The sequence below is a fragment of the Geotrypetes seraphini genome, chromosome 2 (genome assembly GCF_902459505.1).
Source record: "Geotrypetes seraphini chromosome 2, aGeoSer1.1, whole genome shotgun sequence".
Classification (NCBI taxonomy): domain Eukaryota; kingdom Metazoa; phylum Chordata; class Amphibia; order Gymnophiona; family Dermophiidae; genus Geotrypetes; species Geotrypetes seraphini.
Genome location: NC_047085.1, coordinates 362,700,732 through 362,715,207, shown reverse-complemented (window position 1 = coordinate 362,715,207; position 14,476 = coordinate 362,700,732). Strand labels below are relative to the sequence as shown.

The following is a 14,476-nucleotide window of genomic DNA, read 5'->3' as shown; positions in this document are numbered from 1 at the left end:
CTACAACATTTCACTCCTAGCTGGACTTGCTTTCAGTTATAGTCTCCAATTATACAGTTTCTCCTGAAGTTTAAAAAAGAAAGAAAAAAAACTATACAAAGAAAGAAAACAGACAAAACAGGAGACTTAGCTTTAGTTCGTGTAGGGAGACTTTAGGCAAAAAATTTGTGTCACATGGAAATCTCTTTCCAGGCTGCAGCATTTGACTCTTGGCACTCAGAAAAGTATCGTTCATACGGGCAGTTGTCCTTCTATTTATGCTTGTTGAGTCTTTGAGGCTGTTTTTCTATATTATTATAAATAAGTCACACCCTCTGCAGGAAAGGAAAAGAATAAAATACACACTAGTTGTGTTGTATAAATTAAAGTAAACATTTGGTCCAAACTGGGCCGAGAGAGGATTTCAGGCCAAGTTTGGTGTCAAATCCAAAACTGAATTCAATCAGAGTCTATTTTAAATAGTATTAATTGAAAGGTTAGTTATTTGATAGATATTCAGCCTTGGTTGAATCTGTCATTATTTCACTAAAAGTTAATTTTTCTTTCCCATACTGAGTAAACTAATGTTTTAATGAATGCTTTTTAAAACGATGTTCTGAAAGAACAAAATATTTTTAACCCTTTAATTGGCAAATGGTGAAAACGGCTGCTTTATGTAACTTGATTTTGAACGAGAGCAACAGTTCCAAGTAACAGGCATTTGGAGATGCAGATCTCCCATAAGAGCCATAGAAACTCATGTTGCTTCTGAGCAACAATGCCAAATAAAGGGATATATTAACTATAAATAAAATTAGCAAATTGAAAAATATTGCCCTTTGCAGAAAGCTGAAATGCTTGATCCTTGAGATAGGAAGAAGTACAGCAGCTGAGTTCGGTAGTTGGTCCCTGCTGCCAAAGGTGGCAGTAAAATGATACAGTCCCAGAGAAAGCATCCCATCTAGATTAACCCTTGGTTCAATGCTTCTTTATGCCTCCTTAAACAACAATTGCGTTCCCTGGAACCCAAATGGTGCTTTAACCCTACCCAAGTTAATTGTAATAAAACAAGGAACATTCTCAACATTACCATCTATCATTAAATACCGCAAAGAAAAACTATTATCGTATTTTCACGTAGATAACACGCACCCATGTAAAACGCGCACACGGGTATAGCGCGTGGAAAACACAAATTTATGTACAGAAATTTTTATATACCGCGCACACCCGTATACCGCGCATGCTGCCCGACTCTCCCGTCGCCGCCCGACTCTCCTTTCGCCCGCTCCTATTCTCCTCTGGCCACCCCGACTCTCCTCTCCCCCTTGAAGTCCTGTCCCCACCCTGAAAGCCTGATGCTCCCCCCCGACGTCCGATTCACCCCCCGCAGAACCGCTCACACCCCCACCCCGAAGGACCGCTCGCACGCACTCCCACTCACACCCGCACCCCCACCCTGAAGGACCGCTCGCACCCCCACAGCCTCCCGACCCCCCCCATCATGAAGAAGCTCCTACCAATGTCCTGCTGCTTTCTCTTGGCGGTCCCGGCCCTTCCGTGAGCCCTGCGCCTGCGCTGCTTCCTCTTCCAGCGGTTCGCCCTTTCTCTAACGTCAAGCCCTCTTGCCCCACCAACTCCCCGACATGATCGGGGCAAGAGGGAGCTCAAGCCCTCTTGCCCCAGCCAACCGCGGCACCCCCGACACGATCGGGGCAAGAGGGAGCTCAAGCCCTCTTGCCCCCCCAACACGATCGGGGCAAAAGGGAGCCCAAGCCCTCTTGCCCCGCCGACTTCCCAACTCCCCGACAATATCGGGCCAGGAGGGAGCCCAAACCCTCCTGGCCACGGCGACCCCCTACCCCCACCCCGCACTACATTATGAGCAGGAGGGATCCCAGGCCCTCCTGCCCTCGACGCAAACCCCCTCCCCCCCAACAACCGCCCCCCCGGCCGACCCCCACGACCCCCCCCCACCCCCCTTCCCCGTACCTTTGTGTAGTTGGCCGGACAGACGGGAGCCAAACCCGCCTGTACGGCAGGCAGCCAACGACGGAATGAGGCCGGATTGGCCCATCCGTCCCAAAGCTCCGCCTACTGGTGGGGCCTAAGGCGCCTGGGCCAATCAGAATGGGCCCGGGAGCCTTAGGTCCCTCCTGGGGGCGGGGCCTGAGGCACATGGGCCCAACCCGACCATGTGCCCAAGGCCCCGCCCCCAGGAGGGACCTAAGGCTCCCGGGCCTGTTCTGATTGGCCCAGGCGCCTTAGGCCCCACCAGTAGGCAGAGCTTTGGGACGGATGGGCCAATCCGGCCTCATTCCGTCGTTGGCTGCCTGCCGGACAGGCGGGTTTGGCTCCCGTCTGTCCGGCCAACTACACAAAGGTACGGGGAAGGGGGGTGGGGGTCGGCCAGGGGGGTCGCGGGTCGGCCGTGGGGGCGGTCGGAGGTTCTTGGGGGGGGCGGTCGTTGGGGGGGGTTTGCGTCGAGGGCAGGAGGGCCTGGGATCCATCCTACCCGTAATGTAGTGCGGGGTGGGGGTAGGGGGTCACCGTGGCCAGGAGGGTTTGGGCTCCCTCCTGGCCCGAACAACTAGCGGGGGGGGGGGGGGGTCGCCAGAGCCAGGAGGGCTTGGGCTCCCTCCTGGCCCGATATTGTCAGGGAGTTGAGGGGGCAAGAGGGCTTGAGCTCCCTCTTGCCCTGATCGTGTCGGGGAGTCGGCGGGGAAAGAGGGCTTGACATTAGAGAAAGGGCGAACCGCCGGAAGAAGAAGCAGCTCAGGCGCAGGGCTCACAGAAGGGCCGGGACCGCCAAGAGGAAGCAGCAGGACACCGGTAGGAGCTTCTACATGATGGGGGGTGGTCGGGTGGCTGTGGGGGTGCGAGTGGTCCTTCAGGGTAGGGGTGCGGGTGGGTGTGCGTGCGAGCGGTCATTCGGGGTGGGGGTGCGGGTGTGTGCGAGCGGTCCTGCGGGGGGTTGGGGGTGAATCGGACGTCGGGGGGGGGGGAAACTCTGTAAAAAAAATTTTGTACAACGCGCAGGGTTATGCACGGTTTGTAAAAACCACGTATAACGCGCGCGTTATATGCGAGAAAATACGGTACTCAAAAAGCATCACCAAAGCAAAAAATTCCTTTGCCCTTTTTTCTATTCTTAAAAAACTAACTAAATTCAAACAAAAACAAGTCATCTCTGTTACTGATTCTCCCTCTGCCCAAAACCTAGCTGACATCTTTCAGAAAAAAATCAATAACATCAGGAATCTCATCAAAAGTAACTCTAGCGCTCCTTTCAGTACTGATAAAACTCATTCTCATTTCTTAATTTCAACATATTCAAACTTTTCACTATAATCTCTTGCTGATATACAAAGGTGCTAACTCTGATTCTATTTCCCCATTCATCCTTAAATGCCATTTTAAATTGTTCAGCCCTTATCTTCTTAAACTCATCCACAAGAGTCTTGCTACAGCTAGCTTGCCAGCTTCTTGGAAACATTCTACAATCCACTCCATCATCAAGAATCCCAAGGAAAGCTCTCAAAACAGTGCTAATTATAGACACATTGCCAACCTTCCATTCAAGCAAAACTACTAGAAAAAATTGTGTTTAATCAAATATCTGACTCTGTAGATAAAACTCAAATACTGCATCCCAATCAAACAGATTTTTGCAAGAACCATTCCATAGAACATTCACTTCTTGGTCTCACAACAACTATTCAATACTATCTTGATCAGCACAAATCGGTGATATCTTATTTCTCTGGACCTTGCAGCGGTATTTGACACGATTGATCATCAGCTTCTTCTTCAAAGATTAGCTTCGATTGGTATCACTAACCAGTCCCTCGAATGGTTCAGATATTACCTTTCTAACAGGACCTCTACAGTACACTTCAAGAACTCTACCTCTTTCTCTTTTCAAAATAACTTCAGCATTCCACAGGGCTCTATACTATCACCACTAATCTTTAACATCTACTTGCCTCCTTTACTTACCCTCTGTCAATCCATTGGTTTCTCTGTCTTTGCCTATACAGATGACATAAAAATCCTTCACTCCATCGATCCTTCCAATATTAATAACATCAACTTAATCAATTCAAAGTTAGAAAGAATCAGATTGGTTAAACATCAATATGCTTTCTCTTAGTATCACAAAATCTAATTGTGTTCTTTTGTCCATGGAAAGATGAACCTCAATTAGTAGCTCCATTGTCTATTGAAAATATTCCGATTGCATCAACATCTTCTATCAAAATATTAGGTGTATCATTGATAACAAACTCACTTATCGTCTTCAAATCAGCGCTTTAACCAAAAACTGCTTTTATAAACTTAGAATGATACGGTCCTTAGTCTCTCTCTTAGATTCCCACTCTCTCAATATTCTGATTCATTCCTTAGTCATATTACTATAATTCATTATATAAAAGTTCTAGTCAAAAAGATATCAGACGTTTACAACTGATTCAAAACACTGCCATCAAAATTATTACAAACTCAAAAAAATATGAGCACATTACACCACTATTAAAGAAACATAGAAACATAGAAAATGACGGCAGAAAAGGGCTATAGCCCACCAAGTCTGCCCATTCCAATTATCCGTCCCCTAGAGTTCACTCCCCTAGAGATCCCACGTGAATATCCCATTTCCTCTTAAAATCCGTCATGCTGCTGGCCTCAATCACCTGCAGTGGGAGTCCATTCCAATGATCCAGCACTCTTTCAGTGAAGAAGTACTTCCTGGAGTCGCTCTGAAATTTCCATCCCCTGATTTTCAGCGGATGCCCTCTGGTGATTGAGGGTCCCATGAGACAGAAGAGATCATCTTCCGACTCGATACGTCCCGTGATGTACCTATACGTTTCAATCATGTCTCCCCGTTCTCTTCTTTCCTCAAGTGAATACAGCCGCAATTTTTTTAGTCTTTCTTCATACATGAGATCCTTGAGCCCCAAGATCATCTTTGTCGCCATTCGTTGAACCGACTCGATCCTCAGTATGTCCTTATGGTAGTGTGGTCTCCAGAACTGAACACAGTACTCCAAGTGAGGCCTCACCATGGATCTGTATAACGGCATCATTACTTCAGGTCTCCTGCTGACAAAGCCTCTGCGGATACAACCCATCATCTGTCTTGCCCTGGAGAAAGCGCACTGGCTCCCCACCCCTCACCAGATAACATATAAACTTACTCTATTAACATTTAAAACACAGCAAACTAACGAACCTGCTTTCATAGGCAGACTTTTAATCCCTTATGATCCTCTAAGAACTCTTAGATCTGCCTCTCAATATAATCTCCATGTTCCCTCTTTAAAAACAATAGGTACCTGTCGAGCTTCCATCTTTTCAGTCACAGCATCTATGACCTGGAACTCCCTTCCAACACATATGAAAACAGAACAAAATATAGCTAAATTCAAGGGAAGCTTAAAATGCTTCCTTTTTAAAGCTGCTTAAGAATAACCTATTCATTTCTGTTAATATGAGGTCTTTCTACTCACCCTTATATTTTCCCATCATTGTTTTCTTTCCTTTCATTATTGTAATTCTCCCTCCTTACCTAATGTCTTACATTACGTCGTCTAGACTGGTTTGTTACGTCTATAGTTTGTTTTTTGTTATTGGATGTTCATCTCCCCCTATTTTATGTTTTATTTTATTGTACATCGCTTAGAATTTTATGATTAGCGTTTTAATCAGATTTTTAATAAACTATGAAACTATAAACTGTGCATGCCTTCATTCATCCTACATTGTTATCAGATAAGAAAGGTGAATGTGAAAAAGATGCTTAGTGCAGCAATACAATATTATTATTTATTTTACTTGACTATTTAAGAGCAGGCTTTAGTCACAAGTATGTTATTTATTTGTATTGAACAGTTTTGATTTTCCATCATTAATTTTAAATGCTTGTCTTGCTTCTGACTCATTCCTTTTTTTCACTTAACTTTGTAGTCCTCTGATTTTTCTGATCCACCTGGATCTACAGCTGATTATTTTAGTCGTTCCAATCGCAGAGGAAGTATTATTTCTGATGTGGATGATGTCAGTATACCAGACCTAAATAGTGTGAGTTTATTGCATGGTGTTGTGCCAAATGGCATTGACTAATTTTGAGCTAATTACAGTGGTACCTCGGAATCCAAACTTAATCCGTTCCAGAACCCTGTTCGAGTTCCAATTGAATTTTTCCCATTGAAAATAATAGAAACTGGATCAATCCGTTCCTTGGTCCCACAAACTCAGATTTTAAAATAAATGTAAGAGTAAACACACTGGCAAAGACAGCAAGATTGGGTCCCCGCCAGCATAAGCAGCAAGATCGGGTCCCCGCCGGCATAGGCAGCAAAATCGGGTCCCCTCCAGTATAGGCATCAAGATCGGCAACTGCAAGCGGTGCTCAGCCCAAAGCTTCCCTCTGACGCGAACTGCCCAGGTGGAAAGAGGAAGCTGGGTCAGAGGGGAAACTTTGGCCTGAGCAACACTTGCAGTTAGTTCCCTTACGTTTGGATTCCAAAGCAGTGTTCAGATTCTGGGTCAAAATTTAATAAATAAAAAAAAAATTGTTCAGATTCCAAGTTGTTTGAGTTCTGGGGCGTTCGGATTCCGAGGTACCACTGTATTTCTTATTTTTTCATCTTAATTGGTTAGATAACTAATCTAGAAATTCCACTGTAGTATGAGATCCTTGCAAATTTACTGCCTCTTTTACAAAGCCGCACTAGCGGCTGCCACACGGCAACAGCCCCGAAGCCCTTTAAATATCTATGGGCTTTGGGGCCGTTAGTGCAGGGCAGCCGCTAGCGTGGCTTTGTAAAAGAGGCCGTTAATTGGGTTTTTCATTTTATATGAATCTGGCTTATAAATATTTTTTAAATTAAAAAGTGATTTGTTATTAAACTATATTCAACAAAAGCTTTGTTCAAGGTGCGAGCTGTCCAAAATAATAATGACAATGTTATAAAATCTCCAAACCAGTAGTAATATTAACATTTTTCTGAAATAATCATTAACTAGAGCTAGTTAATGATCATTTCAGCTCTATCAGAAATTTTTCGCCCTTTTACAAAGCCACAGCAGTAAAAGCTCTGACGCTCACAGGAATTCTATGAGTGTCGGAGTTTTTACAGCCGTGGCCGGTACTAAAAAAGACTAAGGCCCAGATGCACTAAAACCGGTGATAGTTGCTAAACCTGTTTTAACAGCTTTCGTGACAATTGCATTTGATGACCCAGTTCAAAAAATGGCTCACCGCCTGGTTTTCTGCACAATCACTCATTCCCCAATCTGACCATGCAAATAAGCTAATTAATAGTAAAATACCATATAAACTAGTAGAGCGATTAATGTTCTAACCTGGCTTTCCGATGCACTAAAAAAAAAGTGATCACTTTAGCGACTAAAAGAATGATTGATGCTCTAACATGGCTTTCCGATGCACTAAAAAAAAGTGATCACTTTTAGCGATCCAAAAAAATGACTGGTCAAGACCAGTTGCTTTCCTGTCTAACCTTTTTTTTTTTTATGGGCACAGATGCTGTGCATGTTACAAATGCAGAATATCATGGCAGGAGGGAGTGGGCATTCCTCCTGCCGTTTCACTGCTGCGGGGGAGGGGGAGGGGGCATCCTTCATGCCAATTTTCTTTCGCAGGAGGGGTGGGTTTGGCATGGCTGGAGGAAGTGGGCACTCCTGCCGTTTTTGCTGGTGTGTGTGTTGGGGTGGGGTGAGGCTATTTGTGGTGCTGGTTCATCAGGTAGAGCTATCATTGGTGTGAGGGGGTGCTTTTTTCTTTTTTTGAGGGTCAGATATTGTGCATGTGTAACACGCACAGCATCTGTGCCCATTAAAAGAAAAAAAAAAAGGTTTCCTGCCCCGAATAGTTGAGTAGCAGGAGGCTGCTTTGGGGGCTTCCACCGCCTCTCAGCTGTTTAGGCTTCCCCTGCCAGCTCTCACAGTGATTATCAGACAGCAGAGTCAGGGAATACAATGAACATTCGTGTGAATAAAGGCTAATGGCCCATCCAGTCTGCCCATCCACAGTAACCATTATGAAGGGTATGGTGAAGGTAGAGAGAGACAGATTCTTCAGACTGGCAGGGGCAACAAAAACTAGAGGGCACTCAAAAAAATTGAGGGGAGATAGATTTAGAACAAATGCTAGGAAGTTCTTCTTCACCCAGAGGGTGGTGGACACCTGGAATGTGCTTCCAGAGGAGGTGGTTGAGTAGAGTACGATTTTGGGTTTCAAAAAGAGATTGGACGAGTTCCTGAAGGGAAAGGGGATCCAGAGGTATAATTAGAGGGTTACTATACAATACAAAACGCCCTTGAGTAATAGATCACTACAGGTCCTTGACCTGGGGGGCCGCCATGGGAGCGGACTGCTAGGCGTGATGGACCTATGGTCTGACTCGGCAGAGGCAATGCTTATGTTCTTCCTCTCTCTAAGATAGGGGTAGGGAACTCCGGTCCTCGAGAGCCGTATTCCAGTCGGGTTTTCAGGATTTCCCCACTGAATATGCATGAGATCTATTTGCATACACTGCTTTCAATGCATATTCATTGGGGAAATCCTGAAAACACGACTGGAATACGGCTCTCGAAGACTGGAGTTCCCTACCCCTGCTCTAAGAGATCCCACATCCCTATCCCAAGCTTTCTTTGAATTCAGACATAGTCTCTGTCTCCATCACTTCTTCCAGGAGACTGTTCTACGCATCTACCACCCTTTCTGTAAAAAAGTATTTCCTTAGATTACTCCTGAACCTATCACCTCTTAACTTCATCCTATGCCCTCTCATTCCAGAGCTTCCTTTCAAATGAAAAGGATTCGACTCATGCGCATTTACATCTTTCTGAATAGGCCAAAAATTGGATCGGTGCAGACCCACAAGGTCTTACAGATCCTCTTAGTGCATCTAGGCCTAATACGGCTTTGTAAAGGGGGGGTTGTATTCTATTTCAAACATTTGGATTCACAATTGTAAACTGCATCAGTACCTATCCTGAAGGGCAGTATAATACATATATAATGCAAATTTTTAAAATTAAATCAGTAGCCAGATTTAGATATTTTCTTTTCCATAATTCCAAAACAGAAAGAATCCTTTATTACACCTGGCCCTAAATATACGTGTACACTAGTAACCAGTTTATATGTTATTTATTGAGTCTTGCAAGTAATGATAGTATAAACCTTAATTTTGATGTAGCATAATCCTACTTGGAAATAGAACATACATAATTATTTTTTTTAACCATGAAATTTTATTGAAGTTTTATCAAAATACAAAAAGAAAGATTCAATTCATATCAACATTATAGGGATACAAATATTCGAGGAGAGAAATACTACAGCATAATCAAAAAGAACAAGTATAATAGAGACAATAAGTTCTCTAAGTTTGTTAGAGGGCAGAAGAGTGCCTAATTTATGTCGGCACAGATAAAACTGGTGCTCGACTGGGAACTGGGGGAACATAAGTGGGGGGTGAATCTGATGGTATATTTTCTCTAACATTGTACTAGTTGATTAATGTGCACCTGTTGTATTTATTATCTGTTGCTGTGAATGTATATTTCTGATTATAAAACTTTCAATAAAAATTTAAATATTAAAAAAAAAAAAAAAAGTTTGTGGTATAACTAAACAAAAACATGAGGTGAGAGTGTAAAAAGAGGGAGAGAAAAAGGGTGAGGGAGGCTATTAAAGAGGAGGAAGGGGAAAATCCATTATCAAGGGAAAGAAAAAGGTGGTCCCCCGGAGGCTGAGGAGAAAGAGGAAGAAAGAAGACAATAAGGTAATATGAAATACAAGACTAAGGGCTCCTTTTACTAAGCTGCACTAGTGGTTTTAACGCATGCACCGGATTAGCGTGCGCTAACCGGAAATCTACCGCCTGCTCAAAAGGAGGTGGTAGCAGCTAGCACGTGCGGCAATTTAGCGCACGCTATTCCGCGCGTTAAAGCCCTAGCGCGGCTTTGTAAAAGGAGCCTAAATATCCGTTAAAGAGAATCTAAGTAATCTTTAAAGAAGACCCATTTAGCATGTACTTTAGTATTTAGACAAGGAAGAAAATTCTCCTGAGACCCCGAAAAAATGGGATGAGGGGGAGAGACAACCCGAACAAGTTTGCGTTTTGATTTATCACGTCACACGGAGCCTAGGGATGTTTCACAGATGACACCCTTCTGGGTGTATACTTGTGACAGCTGGAACTTTAGGAGCTTGTCCCCACTGCTGGCTGTGTAACTGAGGGCTCCCTCCCACTATCATTATCATTATTATTATCTTTTATGGTAGTGTTTGGTTCGAGTTGTCTCCCCCTCATCCCATTTTTTCGGGGTCTCGGGAGATTTTTCTTCCTTGTTCCTGTTTTTTCTCCCTGAGCTTTTTGGGTTTATTTAGTTTTCTATCTTTAGTATTTAGAGGCATAGTAGCAGAGATCAATATTTCACGTTTATGTTGTAGTAAGACATTGGTACCAAAAATGTACGTTAAGGGAATCAAAAGATTTCCAGTTAGATAGAAAGAGTCTCAAGGCAATTAATTTGGTACATGTGATCTTTCTCTTTCCTTGATTGTTGTTTTACTCCTGCTGATTTTATTCTAGAACATACATAATGATGATGCTGCATCTTGAATAGCTATTCAATCTTTAAGGTCTTCATAGTTTTAAGTCTATCAATTTATTGTGTATTATTGGGGGTTGTTTATAGGCCCTGAGGGGATTAGATATGATCAGGTTGTAATCATTATTAGAACTAATATTTTGTTGAAGGAGAGTTAAGTAAGTTAGATTTGAAGGTTCTAATAATGGTTACTCAGGTTTTATTTAGGAGCATTTTAAATTAAGATTACTGTAATGTATTTTATGTCAGCTTCCTATCTAAATATGTATAAAACTTCAGATATTCAAAATACACAAGCTAGGTTACTATTAGGAGGTAAGCATTGGGAGAGTATAGGTCCCTTCCCAGATACATTGCATTGGCTTTCCATTTAAAGTGTGTTATTTTAATTAGTAGTTAGGATTTTTAAAGGAGTTTATGGGGGAAGGGGAGGGAATGCCTTTGTATTTACAGAACAGGATCTAAAGTTACTTCCTTATGAGAAGCTTTATCTGCTCAGGGTGATTTATTAGAAGTTCCTACATTTAGGTAAGTAGTATGAGAGAAAAGATTGTTTAGGACTGTTGGCCTTTTTTAGAGTATGACTTTTAAAATTAGTTGAAGAAAGAAGCAGAGGAAAACAAAACCACAAATACAAAGAGACCAAAATGGAATTGTCCAGATCAGAATGATGTGCACTAAAACAGTGTCCTCCAATTCATCTGGTAATATGAAGATCTTTATTCCTCCAATATCACAATGATACATTCAACATCTCAATGACTCGATATATACATGTTTTGGCCAACAGGCCTGCCTCAGGAGTCTTAAAAGTCACAAATGGTGGTATTTGAAGTATACTGCCACCTGAATAGATTTAACCAAAATTCAATCTGAAAGGAGTGTCATCTTCAGTACAGCAAACTTCCATTGGCTGGCCCAGAACCTTCTCTCCAATGTCAGAATTGATGTCGGGGGGCATGGGGGGAGCCTTGTGGGCCGGTGGCATGCAATCACTGCATGCACCTGGCCCTTCCTTGCCCAGAGTTGTGGCAGGGGATAATTGAATGGAGCTGGCGGGTTGCAGCGGCAGGTGGTGGTGGGTGGCAGAGGACGGAGGGTGGCAGGGAGGAATCGGCGGGGCAGGTAGGGAGAGATCCCAGGCGGCGGTGGTAAGCCCACGTACCCCCAACAGACGTCCTGTGTATCCCCTAGGGTACGCATACCGCAGGTTGAGAAACACTGGTCTAAGGATCTCAAGGTTGTGAAACAATGTGGCCAAGGCTAGAATGATGTTTGGCTGCATAGGAACAGGCATAAGCCAACAGGAAAAAGATGATAATGCTTCTTTGGAAGTCATTAGGAAGGCTCTGCATGGAGTAATGTGTTTAGCTTCGGAGAGTTATCTTGCCAAAATACAAAGACTTGAAGTGGTTTGGAGGAAGGTGACAAAAATGGTATGAAGTTTGAGCCAAAAGTTGTATGAGAAAAGTCATGAAGATTTGAATATGTATATCCTGGAGGAGAGGAGAAACAGGAGAGATAGATTACATATATTTAAATACAGACAGTCCTCGAGTTACAGACGCCCAACTTACTTACGACTTGTACTTAAGAATGCGGTTGCAGCTTCATTTGATTTCACTTAGAAGTATTTCCAGTGGCATAGACCCCTACACTAGAGAATGACACGGTGGTTGTTACCCGCCAAAACAGTGACCCAAAAAAAAGGTCACCGCGAATTCGGGGACAAGGCCATTCACCGCCCCGTAGAGCGGTGAATGGTAGCATGGGGCCGTGAACAAGTAGTGAACGCAGGGTGAATGAGGTTTCGATCCGGCAGCCCACTCTCTCCCGCCGGCCGTCCATGCATCTCCCTCCCTCCTTTTCCCTTATCTTTTCTTCTTGAAACTGGCGATTTCTATAAGGCTGTATTACAGCCGGAGCCTTGAAGTCGCGTCACGTTGCCTGCTGGAAAAAGTCTCCTCTGACGCAACTTCCTGTTTCCGGTTGTATCGCAGGAGACTTTTCTAGCAGGCAACCCGACGCAATTTCAAGGCTCCGGCTGTAATACAGCTCGTAGCCTTATAGAAATCGCCAGTTTCAAGAAGAAAAGGTAAGGGAAAAGGAGGGAGGGAGGGAAATGCACGGCTGGTCGGCAGGAGGGAGCTGCTGGACTGCATGAAGGGTGCTGGGGATGGGGGGATGGAGAGGAGAAGACACTGAAGACGGGGACGGTGACGGGGTGGTGATAGAGACAGTGGGGACGGTGACAGGGCGGTGAAGGGTACGGCAGAGATAGGGACGGGGTGATGAAAGGACCAGCGGGGACGGGGCGGTGCAGAGGATGGTGGTCCCGGGACGGTGATGGGGACATAATTTTTCTCCATGTCATTCTCTACCCTACACTTCTCCTGTAGCAGATTCAGGAGTGATGCATGACCACATTAAGAAGAGTGTGTGGTTGTTCATACTGTTCCTTAGAGGGAGTAGATGTAAGCAGCAAGAATTTTAAAATCTACAAGTTCTGAAATCCGATTTTAAGAACAGTTTTAAAAACATAACTCGTTCTTAACCTGGGGACTGGTTGTACTTGAAAGACATTAATGAACAAACCTTTTTCAAAAATGGTGAGGCTATAGAACACGAGGACATGAAATGAAGCTTCAAGGAGGAAAACTTAGAAGCGATATCAGGGAATATGTTTTTATGGAAAGGGTGGTGGATGCCTGGAACACTTTTCCATGGGAAGTAAAAAAAACAAACAGTAAAATTGAAAAGGCATGGTTTAAACACAGAGATCCTTATATTGATAGAGGATGCATGAAAGTATAGAGCATTTCCACTGAAAGCAAAAATTAAATTTGATGCACTTGAAGAAAAGTGCAGAGCTGGCTTAACCTACACAGAGTAGCAGTTATAATCCTAAATACAAAAGAAGATGGCCTGCATGATGAGGCAGGTACAACCCTAGCCACCTTTTTAGGAAAACTGGGTGAGTCATGCCAGTATCTGATAGTTACTATCCCTCTCTTTTACTAAGGCACGCTAGCCGATTTAGCGCGCCTTAGTAAAAGGACCCCTATGTAACTTGGAGCAACACTGAGCTGGGGAAATCCACTTTTGTTTTGGGTTCAGTCCTGTTTGCTGACAGAGAAAGTCAAATTGCTTTCCTGTAACATGTGCTCTTCACAAATGAAAGAATTAATTGATTCCTCCAAACTTCCTGTACTTGTTGAACTAGAAAGGACCACACATGGCCAGTATTTTCCACTTGTTCTGAGCTTTGGGAAAGCCATATTGTGCCAGCTCCATCCAGCAATGTCACCTACTTTTGTGCCTAAGTAATTCTTGCTGTTTATGGGGAACAGCTGTTAGAATAATCAACTTTGCTTTCCTGCTACTTGGTGGTGGTTGTTTCACCCCTTATTATTGAAAACAATTCTTTAAGGCAGTGGTCCCCAACCCTGTCCTGGAGGGCCAGCAGGCCAATCGGGTTTTCAGGCTAGCCCTAATGAATATGCATGAAAGAGATTTGCATATAATGGAAGTGACAGGCATGCAAATCTGCTCCATGCATATTCATTAGGGCTAGCCTGAAAACCCGATTGGCCTGGTGATCCTCTAGGACAGGGCTGGAGACAACTGCTTTAAGGAATCCTATTTATATGTCTCAATTAACCTTTCTTCAGAGAAAGTATAATTAATTTTCTGTGACAGGTATTTGAAGACTGCAGTTCACCAGGCACACAGTCTCTCCCCAACCCTCCCTTTTGAAATTCTCTTTCTATAAAGCCATATACAAAGAACTTAGGGGAATGGTAGGGTCTCTGCAGCCTGGAAACTGTGAAATCTCTGAAATTTTATA

The 14,476-nt window shown here is 43.7% G+C and overlaps 1 protein-coding gene across 19 annotated transcripts in view; it reads left to right on the top strand.

Annotated features, from left to right (window-relative positions):
* The window catches only part of LRRFIP2 (LRR binding FLII interacting protein 2), a 231,529-nt gene that overhangs the window by 108,206 nt on the left and 108,847 nt on the right, over positions 1-14,476 (top strand). For 14 of the 19 annotated variants that reach the window (XM_033930537.1, XM_033930552.1, XM_033930533.1 and 11 more), the window contains one exon: positions 5,950-6,063. The exons of the other annotated variants lie outside the window; for them this stretch is intronic. In XM_033930537.1, coding sequence (XP_033786428.1) covers positions 5,950-6,063 — 114 coding nt within the window. The remainder of the gene's footprint in view (positions 1-5,949; positions 6,064-14,476) is intronic. 19 annotated transcript variants of the gene reach the window in all.